Here is a 22,167-nt window from a genome sequence, read left to right as displayed (position 1 = left end):
TCACAACCACACTGAGATACCACTTTACAACCACCAGGATGGGTATTATCAAGAAAACATAATAACATGTACTGGACAAGATGCAAAGAAATTAGAGCCCTCATATACTGTGGGGGAGAATATGAAATGGAATATTTCCTTTGGAAAACAATCTGGAGTTTCTAAAAAACATCAAACATAGTAACCATATGACCCAGCAATTTCACTCCAAGGTATCTAACACTGGTGAAATGAAGACATATCCACACAAATACTTGCACCTGAATGTCCTCAGCAGTACTGTTTTTAATGCCCCCAAAGTGGAAACAAAGCAAATACCCATCGACAGATGAATGGACAGACAAAAGGTAATATACTCACACAGTGGAACACAGTGCTGACACACACCGCAACCTGGGTGCACCGTAAAGACGCCAGGCTAAGTGAGAGAGTGACATGCACAGAGTCACACCCTGCACAGTGCCACCCTCATTACACGTCCACAACAGGCAAATACACACAGTGGAAGGCAGATTACTAATCGTCTGGGGTTGAGGTAGACTGAGAGAAGTTGAGTTACTGCTAATGGTTACGGGGATCCTTTCGGGGCAATGAAAATGCTCTAAAATGTATTATGGTGATCACTGCACAACTCTCAATACACTAAAAACCACTGAATTGTACACTGAAAATCTGTAATTGGTGTGGCATGCGAATTACCTCTCAATAAAGCAGTTAAAAAAATAGGTCGAAGGAGAAACTGAGCTAGACAGGTAAATTTCGGAGTTGTCAGCATATATACAGTATTTATAACCAGTATTCTCAAAGACTTCTCCAGGGTTTTGCTGTACAAAAAAAATGAGAAGTGGCCCAAGGACTACGCCTCCATTTTCTTCAACACTGGAGGGAGAGTGATCAATGAGAGGCAACAAGAAAATCAGGTGAGTGTGGTATCCTGGAAGCATGTGAACCAAGTGTTTCAAGGAGATCAACCTGTGGAATGCATCTGGCTTTCCCAAGCTGAGTACTGAGATGCAAGCACTGACGGTGCTGACATGAAGGTTCTCAGAGACCTTGAGAAGAACAGTTTTGACAGAGAAGTGCGGACAAACACGCCTGATTAGAGTGGGTTCAAGGAGACTAGAAGGAGAAAAATCAGAGAATCAAGGAGAGAGAGGTTTTTCTTAGTTTTTTGGTCGTGCCCACATGGGATCTTCCCGGACCGGGGACCAAACCTGCGCCCCATGCACCTCTGCCTGGCTCTGAGTAAGCCATAAAGAAATGTCTGCCATTAGCAGCACTGCTTTACATACTACTTAAAGATTGTACATGTTCCTAATTTTTAAAAACTGCAATAACCAACAAAAAACAGACTGTTATAAAAGGAACAGTCTACTCAGTAGGGCGAAGTTCAAAGACTCAAGTATGAAGCCTGGCTCAGGCTCAAGTCATTACAGAATTCTTCCAAGTACTTCCACTCTGCTCCTGTTTCTCCACTTCCTGGGAACATGGGAGAAATAACATGTGCCGTCCAATAGGGCTGTGAGCTCACAGGAACTCCATAAACATTAACTGTGCTGTTGGGTAATGGGTTCAACTTCAACTGAAACTCAATTTCTAAGTTCTGTGCCAGCTTCCTGCTCACATAGGTGGCCTTGATAGTCATATGGAATAGCAACATCTTTAAAAAAAAACAACACCCTAGGAAAGGGTGTTTTTTTAATTTAGGAACATTCCACAATGTCCATTTAAGAGAGACCAGACTTCTTCTACAGTTCAAATAAGATGCCTGGTTACTGGTCATTTTATTGCTCCACATGTCACTGGAAGGAGGAGGAGAATCAGTTATTCACCTGCCTGTCACCTGACAGACTCCTCTGTGGGACCCCCCCCAGGGTCGGGTCCCAGTGGGTTGCTGCAGGCGCCACTGGCATGCTGCCTGTATGACAGTCTGTTTGCAGAACCCCGAGGAAGCAAAAGCACCCGCCGAGTGCAGAGCCCTGCGATTAGCTGCCTCACACAGGCCTGGCTTGACATGTTTCCACCCTGGCCCCCACCTGTTGTTTTCTTTTATGGCAGCTCAGATTGTGCATCCAAGGTAAAAATTTCTTATGCTCTAAGTCCAGCTACTGGCAGAACCAATTATCACATCAGAAGTAAAAATGGGAAGAAGCCGTGAACTTGGGAACAAGCTGGACATACTCGGATTACTTCAGAATTGAAGGCTGGGAGAGAGCGGGGCCCTGTGAAGCCTGCTGCCTGGAGTTGTCTACTCACCAAATGCTCTCGGTGCTTGGTGCTGAGCTCTGGTTCTTTCTAGTCTATAATTTAATTGCTCTACCGAGAACAAAGTAAATTTACAGGAAGGGCTATGTGATCTTTTCCTGTGACATCCCATTAACAACTTACAGTTAAGGAAGTCTGACCAAATGAGAGGCACGGTCTCTAGCAAAGAGGTAAAAGGGTAAAAGCTCTTTGGGGGCAAACTTCCTGGGCATCAACCTGTGACATTATGAGTTCACTCAAAGAAGTGCAACAGCTGGAAGGGGGAGGGGAAGAGATCCACTTTGAATAGGCTCCCCCTCCACAGGCACAGGTTTCTGGAAATTACAACAGAGACAAAAACAAAACAAAATCCAGGAGTGACATGGGACAATGAAGAAAAAATTAAATGAAAGACAAAAGTTGTGAAATGAGATAAGCAGAATGTGATTTCTAACATATTAGTCCACAGGGGCAAGCAAAAACCTGGAGAAACGCTTACCAACGAGATCATAGAGAGCTTTCACTTTCTGTATCAATGTTTGTAGTCCGATTATTTCCGTGACAAGGGGAAAAAAGGCCTAGGAAGAACCTATGCTTCCAGATTCGCTTGAAAAACAGAAACCTGCTAATCTAGAGGCCACAAGTCTGTTCACTTCCGTTTCTGCCAAGTGCCTGTTAGTGCATCCTCTGCAGCTTCTTCCATCCTTTCCAGCCTGTCATAGGACGCTTCCCTCTTTTACAACCTTTTTCCTTCCAGAAATGCCATCTCTGAATTCTTTCTAAACCCCTCCCAGTCATCTTACAAGCCATCTTTTTCTTTCAGATTAATTTCTTCCAAAAAGTCACCTCTAAGCTAGTTTTGCCAACCCTACAAAATCCACCAGGATGAACTAATAAGTAATGGATTCTTTCCCATAAAAATCACCTTTATCTTCACCTCTAAAATTAACATCCTTTTCTCATATGTGTGTTCACTAAACAACTTTTATTTAGGTACCTAGCAACAGTTAGAACTGGACGTGGAACAACAGACTGGTTCCAAATAGGAAAAGGAGTACATCAAGGCTGTATATTGTCACCCTGCTTATTTAACTGCTATGCAGAGTACATCATGAGAAACGCTGGTCTGGAAGAAACACAAGCTGGAATCAAGATTGCTGGGAGAAATATCAATAACCTCAGATATGCAGATGACACCACCCTTATGGCAGAATGTGAAGAGGAACTAAAAAGCCTCTTGATGAGAGTGAAAGAGGAGAGTGAAAAAGTTGGCTTAAAGCTCAACATTCAGAAAACGAAGATCATGGCATCTGGTCCCATCACTTCATGGCAAATAGATGGGGAAACAGTGGAAACAGTGTCAGACTATTTTTTGGGGGCTCCAAAATCACTGCAGATGGTGACTGCAGCCATGAAATTAAAAGACGCTTACTCCTTGGAAGAAAAGTTATGACAACCTAGATAGCATATTCAAAAGCAGAGACATTACTTTGCCAACAAAGGTCCGTCTAGTCAAGGCTATGGTTTTTCCAGTGGTCATGTATGGATATGAGAGTTGGACTGTGAAGAAAGCTAAGAACCGAAGAATTGATGCTTTTGAACTGTGGTGTTGGAGAAGACTCTTGAGAGTCCCTTGGACTGCAAGGAGATCCAACCAGTCCATTCAAAGGAGATCAGCCCTGGGTGTTCTTTGGAAGGAATGATGCTAAAGCTGAAACTCCAGTACTTTGGCCACCTCATGCGAAAAGCTGACTCATTGGAAAAGACTCTGATGCTGGCAGGGATTGCGGACAGGAGGAGAAGGGGACGACCGAGGATGAGATGGCTGGATGGCATCATGGACTCGATGGACGTGAGTCTGAGTGAACTCCGGGAGATGGTGATGGACAGGGAGGCCTGGTGTGCTGCGATTCATGGGGTCGCAACGAGTCGGACACGACTGAGCGACTGAACTGAACTATACCATAAGCCATGCATACTCCAGATAGAATTTAAAAAATTTCTCAACTACCATATCTAGCTCATAATAGGTACTCTGCAATCAACCAGAACAATGCTCCTTCTCAGAATAGGAAACCTCAAGTTCAAATCCTAGCAAACAACAGGCTTAGTCTCACATGCCAACTCCAGCTAGTTAGTCTGAACTGGGCACCTGAGCACTATGTTGAGGATGCTGAGTGCTTGCAGCCTCCATAATAAAGACTGAGTATGTTTTGGGATTTTTTAAACACTTATTTGGCTGTGCCAGGTATTAGTCACAGCATGTGCGATCTTTAGTTCTGGCATGTGGGATCTAGTTCCCTGTCCAGGGATCGATTCCCGTCTGCATTGGGAATGCAGAGTCTTGGCCACTGAACCACCAAGGAAGTCCTGTAAGTATGTTTTCAGCAGTTCTTTTTCACAGGCAAAAAACAAGGTTAGGGTCACTGGCTCTTTCCCTCTCTTTACAACCTGCTGGGGCCAGGCTAGTATGACCCACATTGTTCTTATTTTTGGTCTATCTTGAGTCCAGTCACTGTGAAATGTTGCTAAATTTGAAGAAGGTGTGGGTGTGTGTATGTGGTGGGGAGAGGGGGTGGAGAAAGGAGGTACCTCTTTTCTTGAGAATCCTGAAGGTTCTACTGCAACTCAAAGGAAAATGAGATGGCAATTTAAGGGGGTGGAGAAAGATGGTTTCATTACCAGGAATTTCCAGTCTGATTCAAACTTCAAGTAATAAGACCTTGGTCTGGTTTTCTCCATTCACAATCCATCTTCCCTATTCTCAGTTTAATCACAACTGCATAAAATCAATAGACCCATGCAGTAATCCTTTTCCATGTTCCCCAAAGTTTATTGAACATTAGGTTCATTTCACTTCTCTACTTAACTCTCTCCCCATGGTATCAAATTACAGGTAAGACAAGTAAGCTTGGGTTTACCACTTCACCCCGTAAATCATTCTCAGAGCGCAACACCCTTTCTGTACTCTTCCCACATACTGATAGTACAGAATGGGGATGACTCGAAGGAAAGACTTCCAGGTTCTGATTATCAACAAGTTGACTTTGTGAAACTACATTTACCCATTCTGTCTACCGTAAGAATACTATGGAAGAGTTCAGAACAGCCCTGTCCGGGACAACTTTCTGCTACAATGAAAATGTTCTGTATCTGTGCTGTCCAGCTGTAGTCGTCACTAGCAATCTGTGGCTACTGGGCACCTGAAATATGGCTAGTGGGACTCAAAGGAAATTCCAAACTTTACTTGATGGTAATTTAAATAGCCATATGTGACTAGAGGCTACTATACTGGACGGTGCTACTATACCGGACAGAAGAAAGAGAATATATCCAGCCTCATGAAGAAAAAAAATGGAAAGCTCTAAAAGTTTACCCTGTAACTTCCCTCTGCATACCCCGAGGACAGAGAAAGAGTTAGGTCCTCTACTGCCATAGAAACAGACCCCCGCCAGCGCTGTGAGCCCCCAAGAGGCACAGCGCCGAAAGTCTGCCCTATGTGACTCAGGAGGCACTCTTCCTCTGGGAGCAGAGAACAAAATGAAGATGGGCTTCCAGTTTCCCTAGCGTTCACTCAACAGTATGATGCCACTGATAGGGCTTTACGGAACTTCTGAGCAGGAAGAGAGAAGAGAACACAGCTAGCTAACCCCACTGATTTTCTGAAAGAGAAAAACTAGAACCAGAAAAGACGATTTACTCGTGAAAAAGTCTTTTTACACAATTGAAGGGAAAAAAGTAAACAACCTACAAGGAATTTAAAATGTAGTCCAATGAAACATAAAACTCAATGAGCAGGTTAAAAAAAAAGTAGGTAAGAAAGAATTACTGTACTGAAAGGTCAATCAGTGCTTAGTTCTGTTTGACTCTGCGACCCCATGAACTGCAGCCCGCCAGGCTCCTCTGTCCATGGGGATTCTCCAGGCAAGATTACTGGAGTGGGCTGCCATGCCCTCCTCCAGGGGATCTTCCTGACGCAGGGATCAAACCCAGGTGTCCCTCATTGCAGGCGGATGCTTTACTGTCTGAGCCACCAGGGAAGCAATAAGAAACAGAGCAGCATACAGAAATAAAGAGTTGGAAAATATGGAACTGTTTAAGAAACACAAAGGCTAGAAGAAAAAGGTCCGATACATGACTTCTAAGATTCTCAAAAGCAAAGCCGGGAGACAATAAAACAAAGGCGAAATATGAAGGGATGCATGGCTGAGTACTTCTCGCACATTTTGAAAGACATGAACGCTCATACTCAAAGACAAAAAGCAAGCAAGAAATATAGAAACAGATCAAACCCTGGACACACAACAGTAAATCTGCAGAATACCAGGAACAAAGATTATAAAGCAGTTAAGAGAAAACACAAGTTAACTGCTTCGAGCTGAGAATCAGAATTCTCAACTGCAAAATCAAAAGCTAGAAGATAATGAAGTGGAATAACATGGCCCAACTGCTAAGAAAAAAATTACTGCCAAAACAGATTTTTATACTCTGCTAAATTATCACTCAATAGTTACAGCAAATAAAAACTTTTTTTTTTTTTTTTTTGCAAGCAAAAAAGGGAGTGTTTAGGAACTTCCCTGGTGGTCTAGCAGTTAAGAATCCACCTGCCAGGACTTTCCTGGTATTCCAGTGGCTAAGACTCTGCGCTCCCAACACAAGGGGCCTGGGTTCGATCCCTGGTCAGGAAACTAGATCCCACATACCACAACTAAAAAGATCCTACACTCCAAAACTAAAACCTGGCAGTCAAATAAATAATTGTTTAAAAAAGAAGAATCCCCCTGTAACGCAGGAGACATGGGTTCGATCCCTGGTCCAGGAGCTAAGACCCCACATGCTACGGGCTTTTAGCACAGCTGCTGACCCTGTGCTCTGGAGCCTGTGTGCCACACCCACTGAGCCTGCACACCACAACGACTGAAGCTAGGCAGTGCCCAGAAGCCCATGCTCTGCAACAAAAGAAGCTGCCGCAGGAAGCCCATGTCCCCTGCAACTAGAGGAAGCTCATGCGCTGCAACGAGGACCCGGCATAGGCAAAAATACATAAATAAAAATTTTACACAGTGTTTAACATATTCTCACTGAAAAAATGTAATGCCTACCTCTACAAGAAGGAAATTAACTCAGAAGGATGAAGTACGATGAAAGAAGGGACAGGAGGCAAAAAATGTGCTAAGCAGGTGGGTGACTCCAACCAAGCAGACATTATCAAATAAGAGGCTAATTCTAGAGTATAAAAACAGAATGAAGTGGAATTAGAATACTGAATCTCAACAATGTTTAAGACAAACTGCGGGTTCTTTTTTATTTGGGAAGAGAGAAGTGATATTAATTTAACATTAGATTATTTTCAAACATGCAGGCCTAAAATTTAAGAGGAGCCTCTAAAAGAATTGAAAGCTCCCAAATGGAGATAAAGAAAACTTATATAGTAGAAGGAAGGAAAGCAGAAAAACGCAAACAGAAAACATGCTATATAACACAAAATAACTATATATAGTAAGATATTAAATTAACATATAGTTGTATTCACAGTATTTTTTAAATGAATTAAATTTGCCAATTAAAAGTCTCAGATTAGCTTGAAAAAGAATCCAACTATCTGTCATTTAAAGAAGATACATCTAAGACATGAGGACACAGGGACTGAAAATAAAAGGACAGGAAAAGATCCCAGCAAACAGTTACAAAAAGAACACTGACGTTAATACCAGACAAGACAGACCAGAAGAAAAAGTACCCGAAATAATAAGGAAGAACAATCTGAACAAATGCAAGGGAAAATCTGATACAATAGCCATTTGAAATACTTAATCTAACAAATTAAGAACACAAGGGAATTCACCTTTGAGGGATCGAACGCTATCCAACAAAAACACAGACAAAGCTTTTAATGCAAGAAGCACTTTCTTCACTAGGAGGAAAACAAGAACACGCATGGTTACAGAGATTCAAATAGGCTTTTTAACACAGGAAGCTGTCAGCAACCCTAAAGTAGGAAAGAGGACTGACACACGGAGGAATTAGAAAAGAAGAAACAAAACAGCTATTGTTTACCAACCTGGCTCGCCTGGGTTTTCTCTGTAGATGCCTTCCATTAAAACTATCAGACCTACAAGAGTTCAGCAAGTCTGCTGAATATGCCAGAAACCTGAAATTGTTATAAAAACATTTCAAATGTTACTTACAGCAATAACAAAAACTATAAGGTGCCTACGGATAAATCTAATGAAAAAAGATTTGAGATCTTTAGATAATTACTCAGCTTTACCCAGAGACATTCAGTAGTTTCTTTTACTGATCACTTACTACCCTCTGGGCACTGTTTTGAGAAAGATGGATATGTCAATAAGCTCAAATTGATACAAAGTACATATGAAAGATATAATTATTTTAAGTCTCACTTAACCTTAACCACCACCCCACACTGCCTCTCCCAAGAAGAGGTGTCTCGTGCGTACTGGTGATGCACTGGTAAGCATAGTCGTCTTCCAGGAAGGGGTGTCTCACTGCAGGCATCCCCCATACAGGAACCTCTGACTCGAAGTCAAGGCGCCAAAAGACATTCTCAGGTGATACTGAGGCACACTTGACCGGAATTACCCAGCCTCTAGCTGTCTTAAGACTCAACTGAAAGCAAGAAGCCCCTCTTTTAGCAGAGATCACAGCACAGCACACACTGGGCGAGCAGAGACTGGGGCCTGATTACATCAAATCACATAAAGACACAGACCAACTCGGAAGAAAGCAGATCTCCGTGTGAGGCCTAGCCGCCCCTTCAGACATCACCCCACTTTAACATCATGTGGTTCTCCCATCCCTAGCAACAGACCAATGTAGATTCCTTAGACTTGAGATGCTTCGTGTATTAGGACTTTAAGCTGCTTTGCAAAGTCAAGAACTTGGTGGATATTCAACTGCTTAAGTCTTTTCAGTAACATTTGAACATTCTGGCTAATGGAAATGCAATATTTATTCTGCATTTTGCCACTTTTCTATAAGTCTGCTGTTGCTGCTGCTGCTAAGTTGCTTCAGTGGTGTCTGACTCTGCGACCCCAGAGACGGCAGCCTAGCAGGCTCCCCCGTCCCTGGGATTCTCCAGGCAAGAACACTGGAGTGGGTTGCCATTTCCTTCTCCAATGCATGAAAGTTAAAGTGAAGTGGCTCAGTCGTGTCCCAATCTTCGCAACCCCATGGATTGCAGCCCACCAGGCTCCTCTGTCCATGGGATTTTCCAGGCAAGAGTACTGGAGTGGGTCTCCACTGGCTTCTTCTATGAGTCTGAAATTATTTCAAAGTTTAAAAAAAGTAAAAAAAAAAGAAAAATTCTTTTATCTGTTAGGTCCATTCCCATCAGGTTCATGGGTAGACCCAACTGAACCAATTGAAAGACGGCAATTGATAAACTCAACGTAAAACTCCAATAAATATCCTAACAGTTCCTTCCCCACAAAAGCTGTCAAAGCTGATTTTAAATTTTATATGGATGCAAAAAGCACCAAAAATAACTAACCAGTTTGTGTTGTTTTTATTGTTGTTGTCTGTAACATACAGAACTGTTTATTCTGCTGCTTACAATACAAAGACATAGGGAAATGATATTGTTTGTGCAATATAGTAGGGGAAAAAATTTGTAACTGCCCACTAGGGTCAGTTTGCCAGATGTCCTGTCACTAAGAAAAACAGCTATAAACAGAGCAGTTCCTGGTACTCTGTAGTTCATTTTGCTGATTCTATCCGGATTCCCTTCTTTGTCCCCTAGAAAGCTTTATTTAGACAACACAGCTTTGAAAGAGAATAAATAACAAGTTGAAAGGATTTGCCCTTCCACACAGCAAGACAAAACTACAGTAATTAAGAAAGTATTAGCACAAGGATAGACAACTTGGCCAATGGAACAGAACAAAAAGCCCAGGATCAAACCTATGCCTGGAAGGAAACTTGATTATCTGGATAGAGGTATTTGGAAACTTGATAAAGGTAGCTTTGCGAATCAGTAGGAAAAGGCTTTACCATTCTTCACTTGCTGTTGGGAGAGCTGGCTATCCATATGGAAGAAGGAAAAGATATCCTTATCTTATCCCATTCAAACAACTTAATTCTCCATAGCTTAAGGACGGAAATATGAAAGACAAAAATTCAGAAACTTTCAGAAGATAATGTAAGATATCTCTTCTGACCTCAGGGAAAGACAACCTTTCTTAAGACACAAAATGCATAAGCCATGAGGGAAAACATTGGAATATTATATTAAAGATAAATTAACCATAAGAAAGCGCAAAAAGAATAAAGAGGTAACCCAAAAACTGGGAGACAGACATCTGTATAACATATGCTTCAGATGTGTATCTGGAAACAAACGAAACAAAAACACAAATTCATATTAAAAGGAGGAACCATCCAATATAAATATGGATAAAAGACATGAACAAGCATGATAATTAAAAATATACTAGCATATTAATTTATATGTATATAAATAACAAAAATCACAATGATACACCATCTCGCACTTACTAGAGCTTGCCAAAAATTCAGGTATAACAATATCCGGTTTCGGCAAGAACATGGAACAAGTGAATCTATGCTATCTGGGGGGTATAAAATTGGTACCAGCACACTGGTCATCTACTGGGTAGTATTCAATCAAGAGTTGGAGCCTCTTGATGAGCCTATGACCCAGCGATCTCATGACTAAGACTGTACTCTAGAAAAACTCTCACTCAAATATGCAAGCAAACAGCAAAATATTCTCGAAGTAACTGAAAATAACTTTAATATCCACTGATATCCAAGAGAATGGATGGATAAACGGTGATATCTGTGCGATATTCATACAATAGAGAAGAGCAGCAAAGATGAACGTGTTAGAGCAGCAAATAGTGCAGTGGATTTACAGATCCCAAATCCAACCTTGAGGTCTATCTACAGACAGAGATATAAAAAGACGAGACACCATGAAGTTTAAATTGAACACTGCAAATACTATTTTAGACAGAAACAGGGAGTAAAAAGCAGCCACATATATAGGCTGATCAACAGGAGAATCAGGGCAGAGGTTACCTTTGGGAAGGGAAGGAGAAACCTATGACTCGCATGAGGTCCATACAATTACATCTATAATGTTCTATTTACTTATCTGCTTGGTAGGTTACCACATTCTCTCTTGGATGCCTGAAACAGCTCATTTTTGAAAAGATTCCAAGAGACAAGAATTCCTATTCAGAGCCACACTATTTGATTTCCTAAAATATGCAAGTGAAACCAAAACTGAAATAGCACAAACCCCTGTGACCCTTCCATCTTGCAGTCACAGGACTGGGACTTCACAGAGTTCATCTAGTGTGAATGGACAGGAAAAGGAAGGGTCAGGCTCCAGCCTGGATCCCATGACAAGATGTACCCTGGGGACCCTCCAGGGAAAGAGAGGAAAGTTATTCCGCTATTTAATAAAAGCGATAATCATTTTTTAGAAATTGTTTGGAACTCCTTAGGGAAAAGGTATTTTGTAATCATGCCATCAATTAAAAATATTGAGCCCCACTATACCATCGAAGAGAAATTTGAATTCTCAGAACAGAGGTTCCTACTGGTTTTTCCTTGTTTGAGCAAGTTGGTTAAAGTCATCTCTGCAGGATGCATCTATGATCCTAGAGGCCTGGATACATTCAAGGCCCACAACTCCCCCTCCCAGTTCCCTGCTTCTGCCCTTCTCTCTTAGTTATTGCTGGCTCTCAGGCATCAAACGCTGGCTTCCTGTTCCCCCTCACTGAGCTCTGGAGACTTGGAACTGGTAAAAGGCTTTGAAGAAAAGTACAAAGCCAGGAAAACACGGAATGGAGACAGCTCTGCCTTTCCAAAGGAAAGCAAATCTCAACAGTTGTAATAACCTTTCAGACTTTCCTTCGTCTGTAGCTTACATAAGCCATGGTTCAGACACGAGGACCGAAGAAGTACTGTTAAGTCACTCAAGCTGGAAACGGTGAAAACTCGGGTTCCGGCGGGCAGAGAGGCTGAAGACAGGCATCCTGGATGCTGGTGGTATAACCCTGGTTTGTTCTAAGTCTCGGTGTCTCTTGCATCCCCTCTTCACCATCCCACAAAGACACTGGCTCAAGGGTTCACAGAGTGTTATTCTAAGTGCTTATTAGACCTGAAGTCTTAAGAGCACAGACCCTGTGCGAATCCTCTCTGTGTGAGGCGGTCAGCGCCAGGCGCCATGCCACCATTTCACAATGTGGAAAAAGCAGGCATGCTTGTGGCTTTTATGAGTCTCATCATTAGGACCACAGTCATCCCTTAATCCAGAAATAATTGTTCTAGTACACAGTCTCAGGCCCTCTAACCCAAGGAGTCTGTTTCACAGTCCTTTTACACTACAACGCTGTTTTAATGGAGAGTCTGAATGCTGAAACGCCAACCTCATTGGTCAGGTCACCGTGACAGTTCTCTGAGCACAGGCCTTCCCCATTCCACTCTGCTGTCCTGCACTTTGAATTCAGGGCTTGCTGTCAGCACGGAAAGCACCAGAGTTCTGATATGGCAGCCCTTTGGCTATGTTCGACCGAGGGATTTATCTTCGACAACCTACTCAAATCCTCCCCCAACAGCTACCAAAAATTCCCCTGGTGAGAAATGCTATTATGAGAAGGAGTGGCTGCTCTGTGACTCACACTGTTTCATTAAAAAGATTTTTTTTCCCCAAACAAATGTTCAGTAGAAGAATCCAAAGGTTTTCCAAAGCCACAGCAAAAACAGAACAACTCATAATACTATTTCTCAAAGGTCTGCCACTTCATAGGAGATTCCTATACCTCAAAATACTGGAGATACTTAGATTCACTATTCTTTTACGTTGCATTTGGCCTCTGCATTTGAAAGGAGGTAGGAAATGGGGTCTCACAGAGTTGGACACGACTGAAGCGATGCAGCAGCAGCAGCAGCAGCAGGAAATAGATGGATTAAACACAGCCAACATGACTGGGCTTGTTCAGATATTAAGATGGAAGGCAGCTAGCTTGCAAGCCAATCCTGAGCACAGGCCTTGAATTTAACCAGAGTTCATCAGGGCAACTGGCTGCAATGGTATCAATCTTTCAGCCATTCCTGACCAAGACTGAGGAAATCTAACATTACATTTCGTCATGCTAATTACAGTAGTGGGCAGTGTTGTCACAAAGTTTCTTTGAAAAGCTGACTTAGCTGGTGCTGTACCTTGGAGGGCATTAGCAGTTTGTATGATCTAAAGAGAATAAAACAATATTACAGAAAACTCATCTGTATTCATGGTGGACCAAATGCTCCATCGGTTTAGACTGGAATCCCTAGGGCTCCCTCAAATCCTTGCGGGACTCCTGGAGCACCAAGGTGGGAATCAAGATAAAGAATCCTAAGAGCTTTCCCTAAGGAAAAGCACCACCTCAGCAAGGGTAGGGGATTAGGGGTGTCCTACAAACACTGGAGAAATGTGGGCAAAATGACCAGACTGGCTGAGGTCTCGGGGGCCTCAGCTTTGCACTCCCCTCCTACCTCTGCCTCATGGTGTGGGCGACTCCAGATCTAGCTTCTCCACATGCTGAAAATCAGCTTCGACCTTAAAAGACATTGTACAATACAGAGGTGACTAATTACAGAATAACTATTTTTGAAGCATGGTTTATTTAATTACATTTTGTAGAGGGCTGAAGGTATGATCAATAAGCAAGCTGGAGCCACGGTAAACCGAGTGTAATTCCCCAAGACCAAGAGGCCAAATACACGGAAATGCAAGGAGAGGTTTCTCCAAAGATTATCCTTCAGAGACTAAGGGATCACCTCAACAGCCAAAGTCTATACAAAGTCTTTCAGCATGGAACATCCTATATTCTTTACTTTGGGTTAAAAAAATTTAAAAAAAAAAAAAAAAAAACCTCAAATATAAAACAGATTTTAAAATTTCTGGGGGAGAAATAACATTTTGGTCACCAGCACTGCCTTCAAAAATTACTTAAAACAGCACTAAAGTGTCAATGTCGTGGAGCTCACAGACAAACACAAGACCAAGGAGGAGAAACTCTTACTTACATTTCCTTAAGTACATTTTGGCTTAGGATAAATTTCACAGACATGGGTTAAGAGTGGTGAAAACAGTGTTCAGTGACCAGAAAGAAAAGAGGCTCTAGGGATGACAAAGATACTGAAGGCAAAGATAATTTCAAACAAATGTTTTCCTTTTGCAATTTCCATGGAGGAGAGGACCGCTCATGTTGGCACGTATGAGGAATTTCTTCTTAGTAGGCACTTGACTGGAAACGCAAAGAACAGATGACCTGCCCCAGCGCAGACAGAGGGCTGAGGAAAGAAGGGAGAGCTGAGCCAAGGGCAGGGAGGAGGCCATCCCTGTAGCACCTCATGGGCAAACACGCGAACCTGCCTGTGAGTTCAACAGGGGAACGAAGAAGGAGGCCAAATCTGCCGCGGGCTGCAGTATTCAGACTCTCTCTCAGAGGAGTGAGGAAGCAAAAATTCTTAGAAAGAACAAAGTAATGCTACTCACCTTCACCATAAGTATACATGCCCAGCACCTAGGGACACTGGAAGCAATCAGTCTCAGTTGAATAAGTCAATGTCTCAGTTCAACAGATCTACACATACAGGTCCATACTTTGTCAATTAAAAATTAAAATGAAAAAGGTGTTTTGTCCACATCAAAGTCTGGATTTATCCTAAGAGCTTGACTTGTCTAGCTTCCCGGCTGGGGATAGAAGAAAGAGGATGTAACTCAGGAAGCCCTCCTGCAGCACAAGCAGCTAACAGCACACAGGCCTCAGGAGGAAAAACCAGGGGAGGAGAAGCATGGAGGAGGGGACCCTGTCCCAATCACCTTCTGTTCGGAGCAACTGGGGACCAGGGCAGACTGGCTCAGGCCTGCCTGCAGGAGAAAAACGCTTGGTTCCGCGTGAGAGAAAATGGGCAAAAACTGAACAATGCTCTTGCTGGATGGCTACACCCTCTGGGAGCAACAGAAGGCAAGACCTGTGTGGATCCCACTCGGGAATCTAGTTTAGATGCTGAAAGAGATGAATGCGTAAGAAAAGCATTCGGAGTTCTCTGGGGAGAGAAAAGTTAGATCCATGGTCGGGGAGCCTTTCCTTTATAGCGGGTATTCTGACTACATTTTTAGAATCATTTGTGACAAATTCAGGTTCTACTGAACTCTGGGAGCTGCATTTGTTAACGAGGCTCTGGAGAATACTGGGCAGAGTCAAGTTTGCAAACCCTGTGAACCATTCACAGAAATCAGGAGAGCTCGGCGTTCGCATCTGCCTCCTTCTCACTACAGATTTGGGAGTGCACTATAAATTCTTACCATGCCTCCTCTAACTTTACAGGGCGCAGCCAACTCCTCCTTCCTCTTTACTCCCAGCAGAGCAAGGCTGTACTCTCAATTCCAGCAACTCCAGGGAGATCTCAAGGTAAACAGTCTCACCAGTCTGTAAAGTACCCCAGCTGCTGCTTTAAGATTCAACTTGGTTCTTCATTTGCTCCACACTTGAGGGTTGCTCTTCAGGTTACTCACTCACACCCACAACTCACCCCTCATCCATTCAACCTATCAAAATCAGGAACCCAACTGTTGGTTTCAAGGATAAACATGTGACCTTGTGAGGGAATAAAGGTTCAGAGGTGAAAACTGCCAGGTCTCATACTCAAGCCTACACCCACCGTCATCACTAGGAACCATCTGATTGAGACAGGCCAGGACAAAGCCTGGAAAAGAGACAGACGAAAATTTGTAAGCATTCATTACAAGACTAGTAACAGGATTTAAGTTTTGGACTAACTTCGAAATGTTGGTACCACAACCTCAGTGACCCAGTCATTAAAAACACCCCCTACTTAAGGGTTAGTAAGAGCGAGACCAAGAGCCCATTTAAGTTACCACCACTTCCCTATGACATTTCCCCCAATTTTGAAGCTGTCAAAATTGAAGTTTAGTTTTAAAATTGGGTTTGCTAAAATATAAGTGCCCAATAAACTTAGGTTGACTATCATATCTGTAAAATACAAAGCATGTTCCTTTTCCCAAAAGCAACTAGAGTTGCATTTCTGGTAAAGAGTGGCTTTGGCTCAGAGAGTATTCCTTGTGACCTATTTGGGGTGCTGCTGCTGCTGCTGAGTCGCTTCAGTCGTGTCTGACTCTGTGCGCCCCCATAGACGGCAGCCCACCAGGCCCCTCCGTCCCTGGGATTCTCCAGGCAAGAACACTGGAGTGGGTTGCCATGTCCTTCTCCAAAGCATGAAAGTGAACAGTGAACGTGAAGTCGCTCAGTTGTGTCCGACTCTTAGCGACCCCATGGACTGCAGCCTACCAGGCTCCTCCACCCATGGAATTTTCCAGGCAAGAGTACTGGAGTGGGTCGCCATTGGTGTGTCTCTGTTTAATGGCAAAATGTACACATCCCATAACAGAGTGAAACCACTGTTTTTTTGCAACACCTTTCAAACCCCAATGAGGAAGAAGTAACTGTGACCTTTAAGAAATGATCTTCTCAAGGGAACTCTACTTTTCTTTTATAGCAAACAAGCCCTCATGGTAACAGAGAACTAAAAACTCTGCTTTGTAAAAAGTCTTCCAAAAAAAAAAAAAAAACCCACTAGTCTTCATTAAGAATAGAACTTTGGCAGGGCAAGGACTCATCCTGCTACTTGGAGGCCACAGAATGGTTTTCCTTCTCCAGAATCCATGGCAAGGACCATTACATCCAGCACACCTAGAGTGAGGCACAAAGAGGCTTTCTGATCTACTCCAATGGGATTGGCAACTCTCTCTATTTAAGAATAGAGAAGATCAAATCACTTGAGAACCCCAGAGTGCCAGCAACAGAACCCATGAGATATCCTGCTGGCAGGTTCAAAGACTTAGCAAAAGTCACCTTCTACTGGCCCCTTTGATGGCCTGGTGACAAGACAGAACAGTTTAGTTTCCTGAACACACACGTGTATACACATATATGCCTAAGAAGGTGGAGGGAAATCTTATGACCGGCCATTTATACTCAGGCCCAGGAAACGGGCAACCTCTTCCTTCCAACATGCTGGGTCTCTATATTTCCCCCCTACATTTGGCAATCTGCATTCTGAATTAAACAGGACTATAAAAGGATGACCAGACCTCCAGAATACCACCCAGACAACCACCAGAGGAATGAAAAACCTTATAGCAAAACACATTTTAATGTGGAAAAGAAGGGACGCGAACTCTATTAGGTGGCTCTTCTCAAACGGCATTTGTTAACTACAGATGGCCCCCTCAATACAGGTCAGATTTCAGCAGAGGGCACTTGCTTTCATTCTGGACAAAGAGTCCCCACGATTCTAAGCCTCTCTCTGCCCAGCACATTCTGAGGAGGTGAAAGAAGGCAGAGAACTACAGAAGTGACCCCTGTAAGATAAGAACTTCCCACTCCAAGTTACTTGGCTTTCGTAAATAGCCTCTCGTGAGGCCACAACAGTGACCCGGTAAGGTGGGCAGAGCAGGTATGATCTCCATTTTAACAGGTGAAGAAACGGTTAACTTTGAGGTGAAATGACTGACTTGCACAAGGTCACAAGTCAGGCAGTTAAGGAGCAGCCCAAGCAGGAGAGGAGCCCAGCCCTCTGACAAGCAGGCCAGTGAGATTTCCACTTCCTTCTGTTTTAGGATGAGAGGAAGCAGAGGGTAATGGCTAAGAGGTCAAATGGATTCTGATGCTGGCAGGCCTGCACTGCAATCCCAGCTCTGCCTCCCATTGTCCGGCCTTGTGGGGGTTCCTTAACCTCCCTCTACACCTCAGTTTCCTCACCTGTAAAATGGGAATAAAAACATTTTACCTCCTACTGTTACAGTGATGAGTAATGATATGATGGACATACAGCATTCAAATTCATTCACTCAACAAATATTTGTGCCTGGCACACAGAGTGTAGGAGTTACAACAGTGGTCAAGAGGCATAGTCTTGCTCTCATGGAGTAAAAATTCAGATGAAGTAAACAGAAAGAGTAAATGGATAAATAAAGTGTGTTAAGTGCTATTAAGGTAACAGGTGAGTGATGGAAGAGACTCACAGGAGGGAGGCAATTTTTAAGTGTGGTCCCTGAGGAGAAATTTAAGTTAAGCCTCAAGGGATCATAAAAGGTTATCCATGTACAAAATGGACGGAAAAGCATTCCAGGCAAAGGGAGCAGAGGGTGCAAGCTAGGGTCACGACCCCGGTGAGGGCCAATGTGACCGCCATGTATCCTCACAGGATTTGGGGAACAACCTTTACAGGCTGTTATCTGTATTTTTAAAATAACCAAGACAAGACTCAAAAGAGGTGAGGTGTCTCGTCCACGGTCCCAGCTCCTGGGACCCTAGCATTCTGCCCCTTGACACAGTGTCAGCTCAGTCCCTCTGAGGAAGCCTCGTGCTCACTGAACTCCCCTACTTGCTTCACAGACAACTGTTTTTTGTGCCCATGAAGAGATCCAAAAGCACCTTGGAAACACAAACGACATCACAACAACTTCAGACACCTAGTCAACCGTGCCCTGAAACCCTTACTCCTCTGCTCCTCAGACACGAGAGTGAGAACTGCTGGGACCTTACCCAAAGGCCCCACGATGGAAGCAAGTTTCTCGTCTCACAGCAAGCGAGCAGCGAACAAGAAAGGAAAGGGATGTCCTGGAAGGAAGGGCTTGTGGCCTGTTTCAGAAGGCGAGAGAGAACCACCACTGCAGAAGAACAGAAGCATCAAAGTTCCTCTCAAATGCGCTGCACAGGAAAAATTAATTATTTCACTTGCATAAAACAACAAATCCCTAAGGCAGTGGTTCTCAATCAAGCCCCAACCAGGAGCGCTCTGAAATTTGTGGGGGCGCTGAATGGGCAGAGCCCGGCATGTTCAATGCCTGCAAAGGCCAGGATGGCCCTATGATGACCATATTACCCGAAATATTAACAGCAGCCCCCCCCCCACACACACACACACACTTCAATGTCAATCCCTCAAGGGATTAATATGCTTCAACTTTTCCTGTAGTCCCTGGTTCAGCAGCTCTTCCTAACCTCTAGCTGGAAAAAGGAAAAAAAAAAAAAAATTAAGGTTTTACAGCTGAAGAGTCTGAATTTTAGAATCCAAATGCAAGCTCATAACTCTGGCATGGAACCTGGTGGCGGAATAAGGAAAAAGAACTTTCTGGTAAAAGAAAAGAAATTTGAGTGGAAAAAGGGAACTCCTACTCTAAGATTACATTCCTGCAACACACAAAATTCTACCTGTGACTTTTGAGAACTGTCTTATAGTGCTTTTCTGTTTAAACTCAGACACTAATGACAGCTCTCTTAAAAACTTAACTACAATCACCTCAAAAATACACCTGACCCTTTCTGGACCAAATTTTATAAGGAAGATTACTAAGTTTAAGATGTCTAAAGCTGATCAAATGATGTCTGAAAGTGCCAGAGGTAATCACACCCTACATCAGGGCAGTGTCCAAATTATATCTAGAAGTCTGTTCAGGGATTAAAATTCCATCCTAGCAATTAAAAGCCACTTTCAAGGATTACCCTAAATTAGTCACTATTCCTCCCTAAAACTCATTTCACAATCAGTTTAAAGAATTGAAAAAAAAATTAACATTATTTCCAGAAATAGAGATCCAAAGTGTCTCCCCTATTTCACAAGAGCAAGCAGTGATCCAACAGATAAATCCTCCATAGAGCAATCTTTCTTCTACACAGTATCTAAATTTTCTGAAGTCGCCCAAAGGAGTCTGAATATGTTAACTTCTTTTCTCCAACTCGCCAATTAGTAAATAGCGGCCCCACACCCCTTCTGACCAATTTTCTGGAGGCCTAACCTGGTTTCTCAGGTTAGCTAAGCAGACAGACCTGTTTTCCTCCAGAAGCTCCTGCCAGTGTCTCTTCTGCCCTGCCAGAGTCTAGGAAATCCTCCTCCAGCTTTTTGCTGACCTGTCACCAGAAGTTCACAAAATGAATTCATCCAGGTCCTTTGACTCCTCCTTTCCCCCTGACATGTGCCAACAGCAGTGCAAGAGAATTGCCATGTCTTGGTCACAAAAAGATGCAGAATACCCAAGCACTTTAGCATGGAGGAGAAGAAAGATGGAGGGATCCAAGAGTCACTGAGCCAAGGCTGCTACTGCATGCAGCACGGGTAACCAGAGCCCCGGTCACGCAAAGCCTCCCAGGGAGGCTCCCTGGCTGCGCCCTCCGACCAGCAGGCCACACCTGTCTATGGCAGCAGCCTGTCGGCCGCTCCATTTTAAACAATTCAGATTTCCAGCACAGCCGCAAAACTGGGCACCCACTTCTCCAGCAAGAGCAAGTGCCCTCATCCAAACCCCACTTGGCCCCAATCTTCTCTTCACATCCTTTGTCTGAGATGCTCGGTCCAATTGGATCCCTTCTGTGTTACCGGTGCACCCAGCACAATGCAGCAGTAACAGAAACGAAGCACGGAGGCCGACTTGCGACCAGCCAGACTTCTCTGAGGACGGGGAGGCCAATGAATGAGACTTCAACAGGCATCCACAAGTGAACCAACGCCTGAAGTCCTCACACACCTGGCTCTCCTCGGCCTCTCAGAAAGCCTCATTTCTAGAGTGGGTATTCCATTCATCCCTTGGCTTCGGGAACCAAGAGGACGACAGCCAGATCCAGGTAGCGCACTTTACCTCCAGACCTTTTGCGTGCACGCGTGCGAAGGTGAGGGGCACCTCGGCGCGCCCTCCCTGGCACCCCACCCTCCGAGGCCTCCGGCGCCCGCGGACTCACCACTGTGCGAGCTGAACCACCGGGGTGCGATGTGCAGAGGTAGAGCATCCGCTAGCGAGGCTCGGGAGCCCAGGTACAGCATCCCGTCTCTATGGTGACCGCCACCCGTCTCCTGGTAACCATTGCCGTGGGCATAGGTGGAGTCGGACGTCGACCCTCCGCTGCCGGGCGCCCTCTCGGCATCGCCGGCCCCCCGGGAGGCGGGGGTGTAGAGGCCAAAGGGCACCCCGCTGGCCGTGCTGGGGTCCATGCCCATGCCCGCCACGGAGCTGACCGAGCGGCTGCGGAGCCCCATGGCCCCGCCGCCCGCCCGGTAGTGCCCGAAGTGGGGCGCCCCTCCCGGCGGGGGCACGGCGCTGTCGTCGGTGGAGACCCCCGGGAAGGGGCCGCGCGAGCGGGCCGCTGTGCTCTGCTTGCCGCCCATGCTCGCCCGGGCCCCGGCGGGGCGGGAGCCTGCAGGCCGAGACCCTCCCCCTGTCCTCAGCGGCGGGGGCAGGGCTGGGCGGGCATACGGGGGAGCAAAAAGGAGACCGGAGGGGAAAGGAAAAAGAAGGAAAAAGACAGGACCCGAGCAGGACCCAGACTACGGGCTGCAGGCGTCCCGAGCCCGGCGCATGATTCCCCTCACGGTCCGGAGAGGCGAGGCGCGCGGGCTCGGCGCGCCCCAGGCCGCCCCCGGGCTCCCGAGGGCCGGGCGCCGCGGGGAGGAGGCCGCCCGCCCGGCAGCGGCCGCCGGAGGAGGAGGGCGGGGGCGCCGGCGCGTGCCGCCTCAAGACGCCGCGGCCGGGACGGCGGCCCGGACCCCCGAGGCCCGGGCGGGCTGCGGCGCCGGCGGCCCGCGGAGCTCGCGAAGCCGCGCTCCCGTCGCGCTCTCGGCCCTGCCGCGCGGGCCCCGCCGGCCGCGCCGCTCGCTCCCGGGCTGCGCTCGCCGGCGCTCCTCACCGCCGCGGAGACAATGGAGGGCGGCAGCGCGCAGGCGCGGCGGCGCCCCCGCCCCCCGCCCCCCGCGTTAACCCCTTCGCGGCCAGGGCGGCGCCGGGCGGGGACAGCGGGGCGTGGACGCCTCGCCCGCCCCGCCCGCCCCGCCCGGCCGGCCCTGCCCTGTCCGATGGCCCCGGGGCAG

At 45.4% G+C, this 22,167-nt stretch overlaps 1 protein-coding gene across 4 annotated transcripts in view; it reads right to left on the bottom strand.

Moving 5' to 3' along the window:
* Positions 1 to 21,764, bottom strand: part of ZNRF1 (zinc and ring finger 1) — an 87,863-nt gene extending 66,099 nt beyond the window's left edge. For all 4 annotated transcript variants that reach the window (XM_018061709.1, XM_018061707.1, XM_018061708.1 and 1 more), the window contains exon 1: positions 21,045 to 21,764. In XM_018061709.1, coding sequence (XP_017917198.1) covers positions 21,045 to 21,468 — 424 coding nt within the window. In that variant the 5' untranslated portion in view covers positions 21,469 to 21,764. The remainder of the gene's footprint in view (positions 1 to 21,044) is intronic.

This window comes from Capra hircus, chromosome 18 (assembly GCF_001704415.2).
Source record: "Capra hircus breed San Clemente chromosome 18, ASM170441v1, whole genome shotgun sequence".
Lineage (NCBI taxonomy): Eukaryota > Metazoa > Chordata > Mammalia > Artiodactyla > Bovidae > Capra > Capra hircus.
This window is presented reverse-complemented; position numbering and strand designations above follow the sequence as displayed.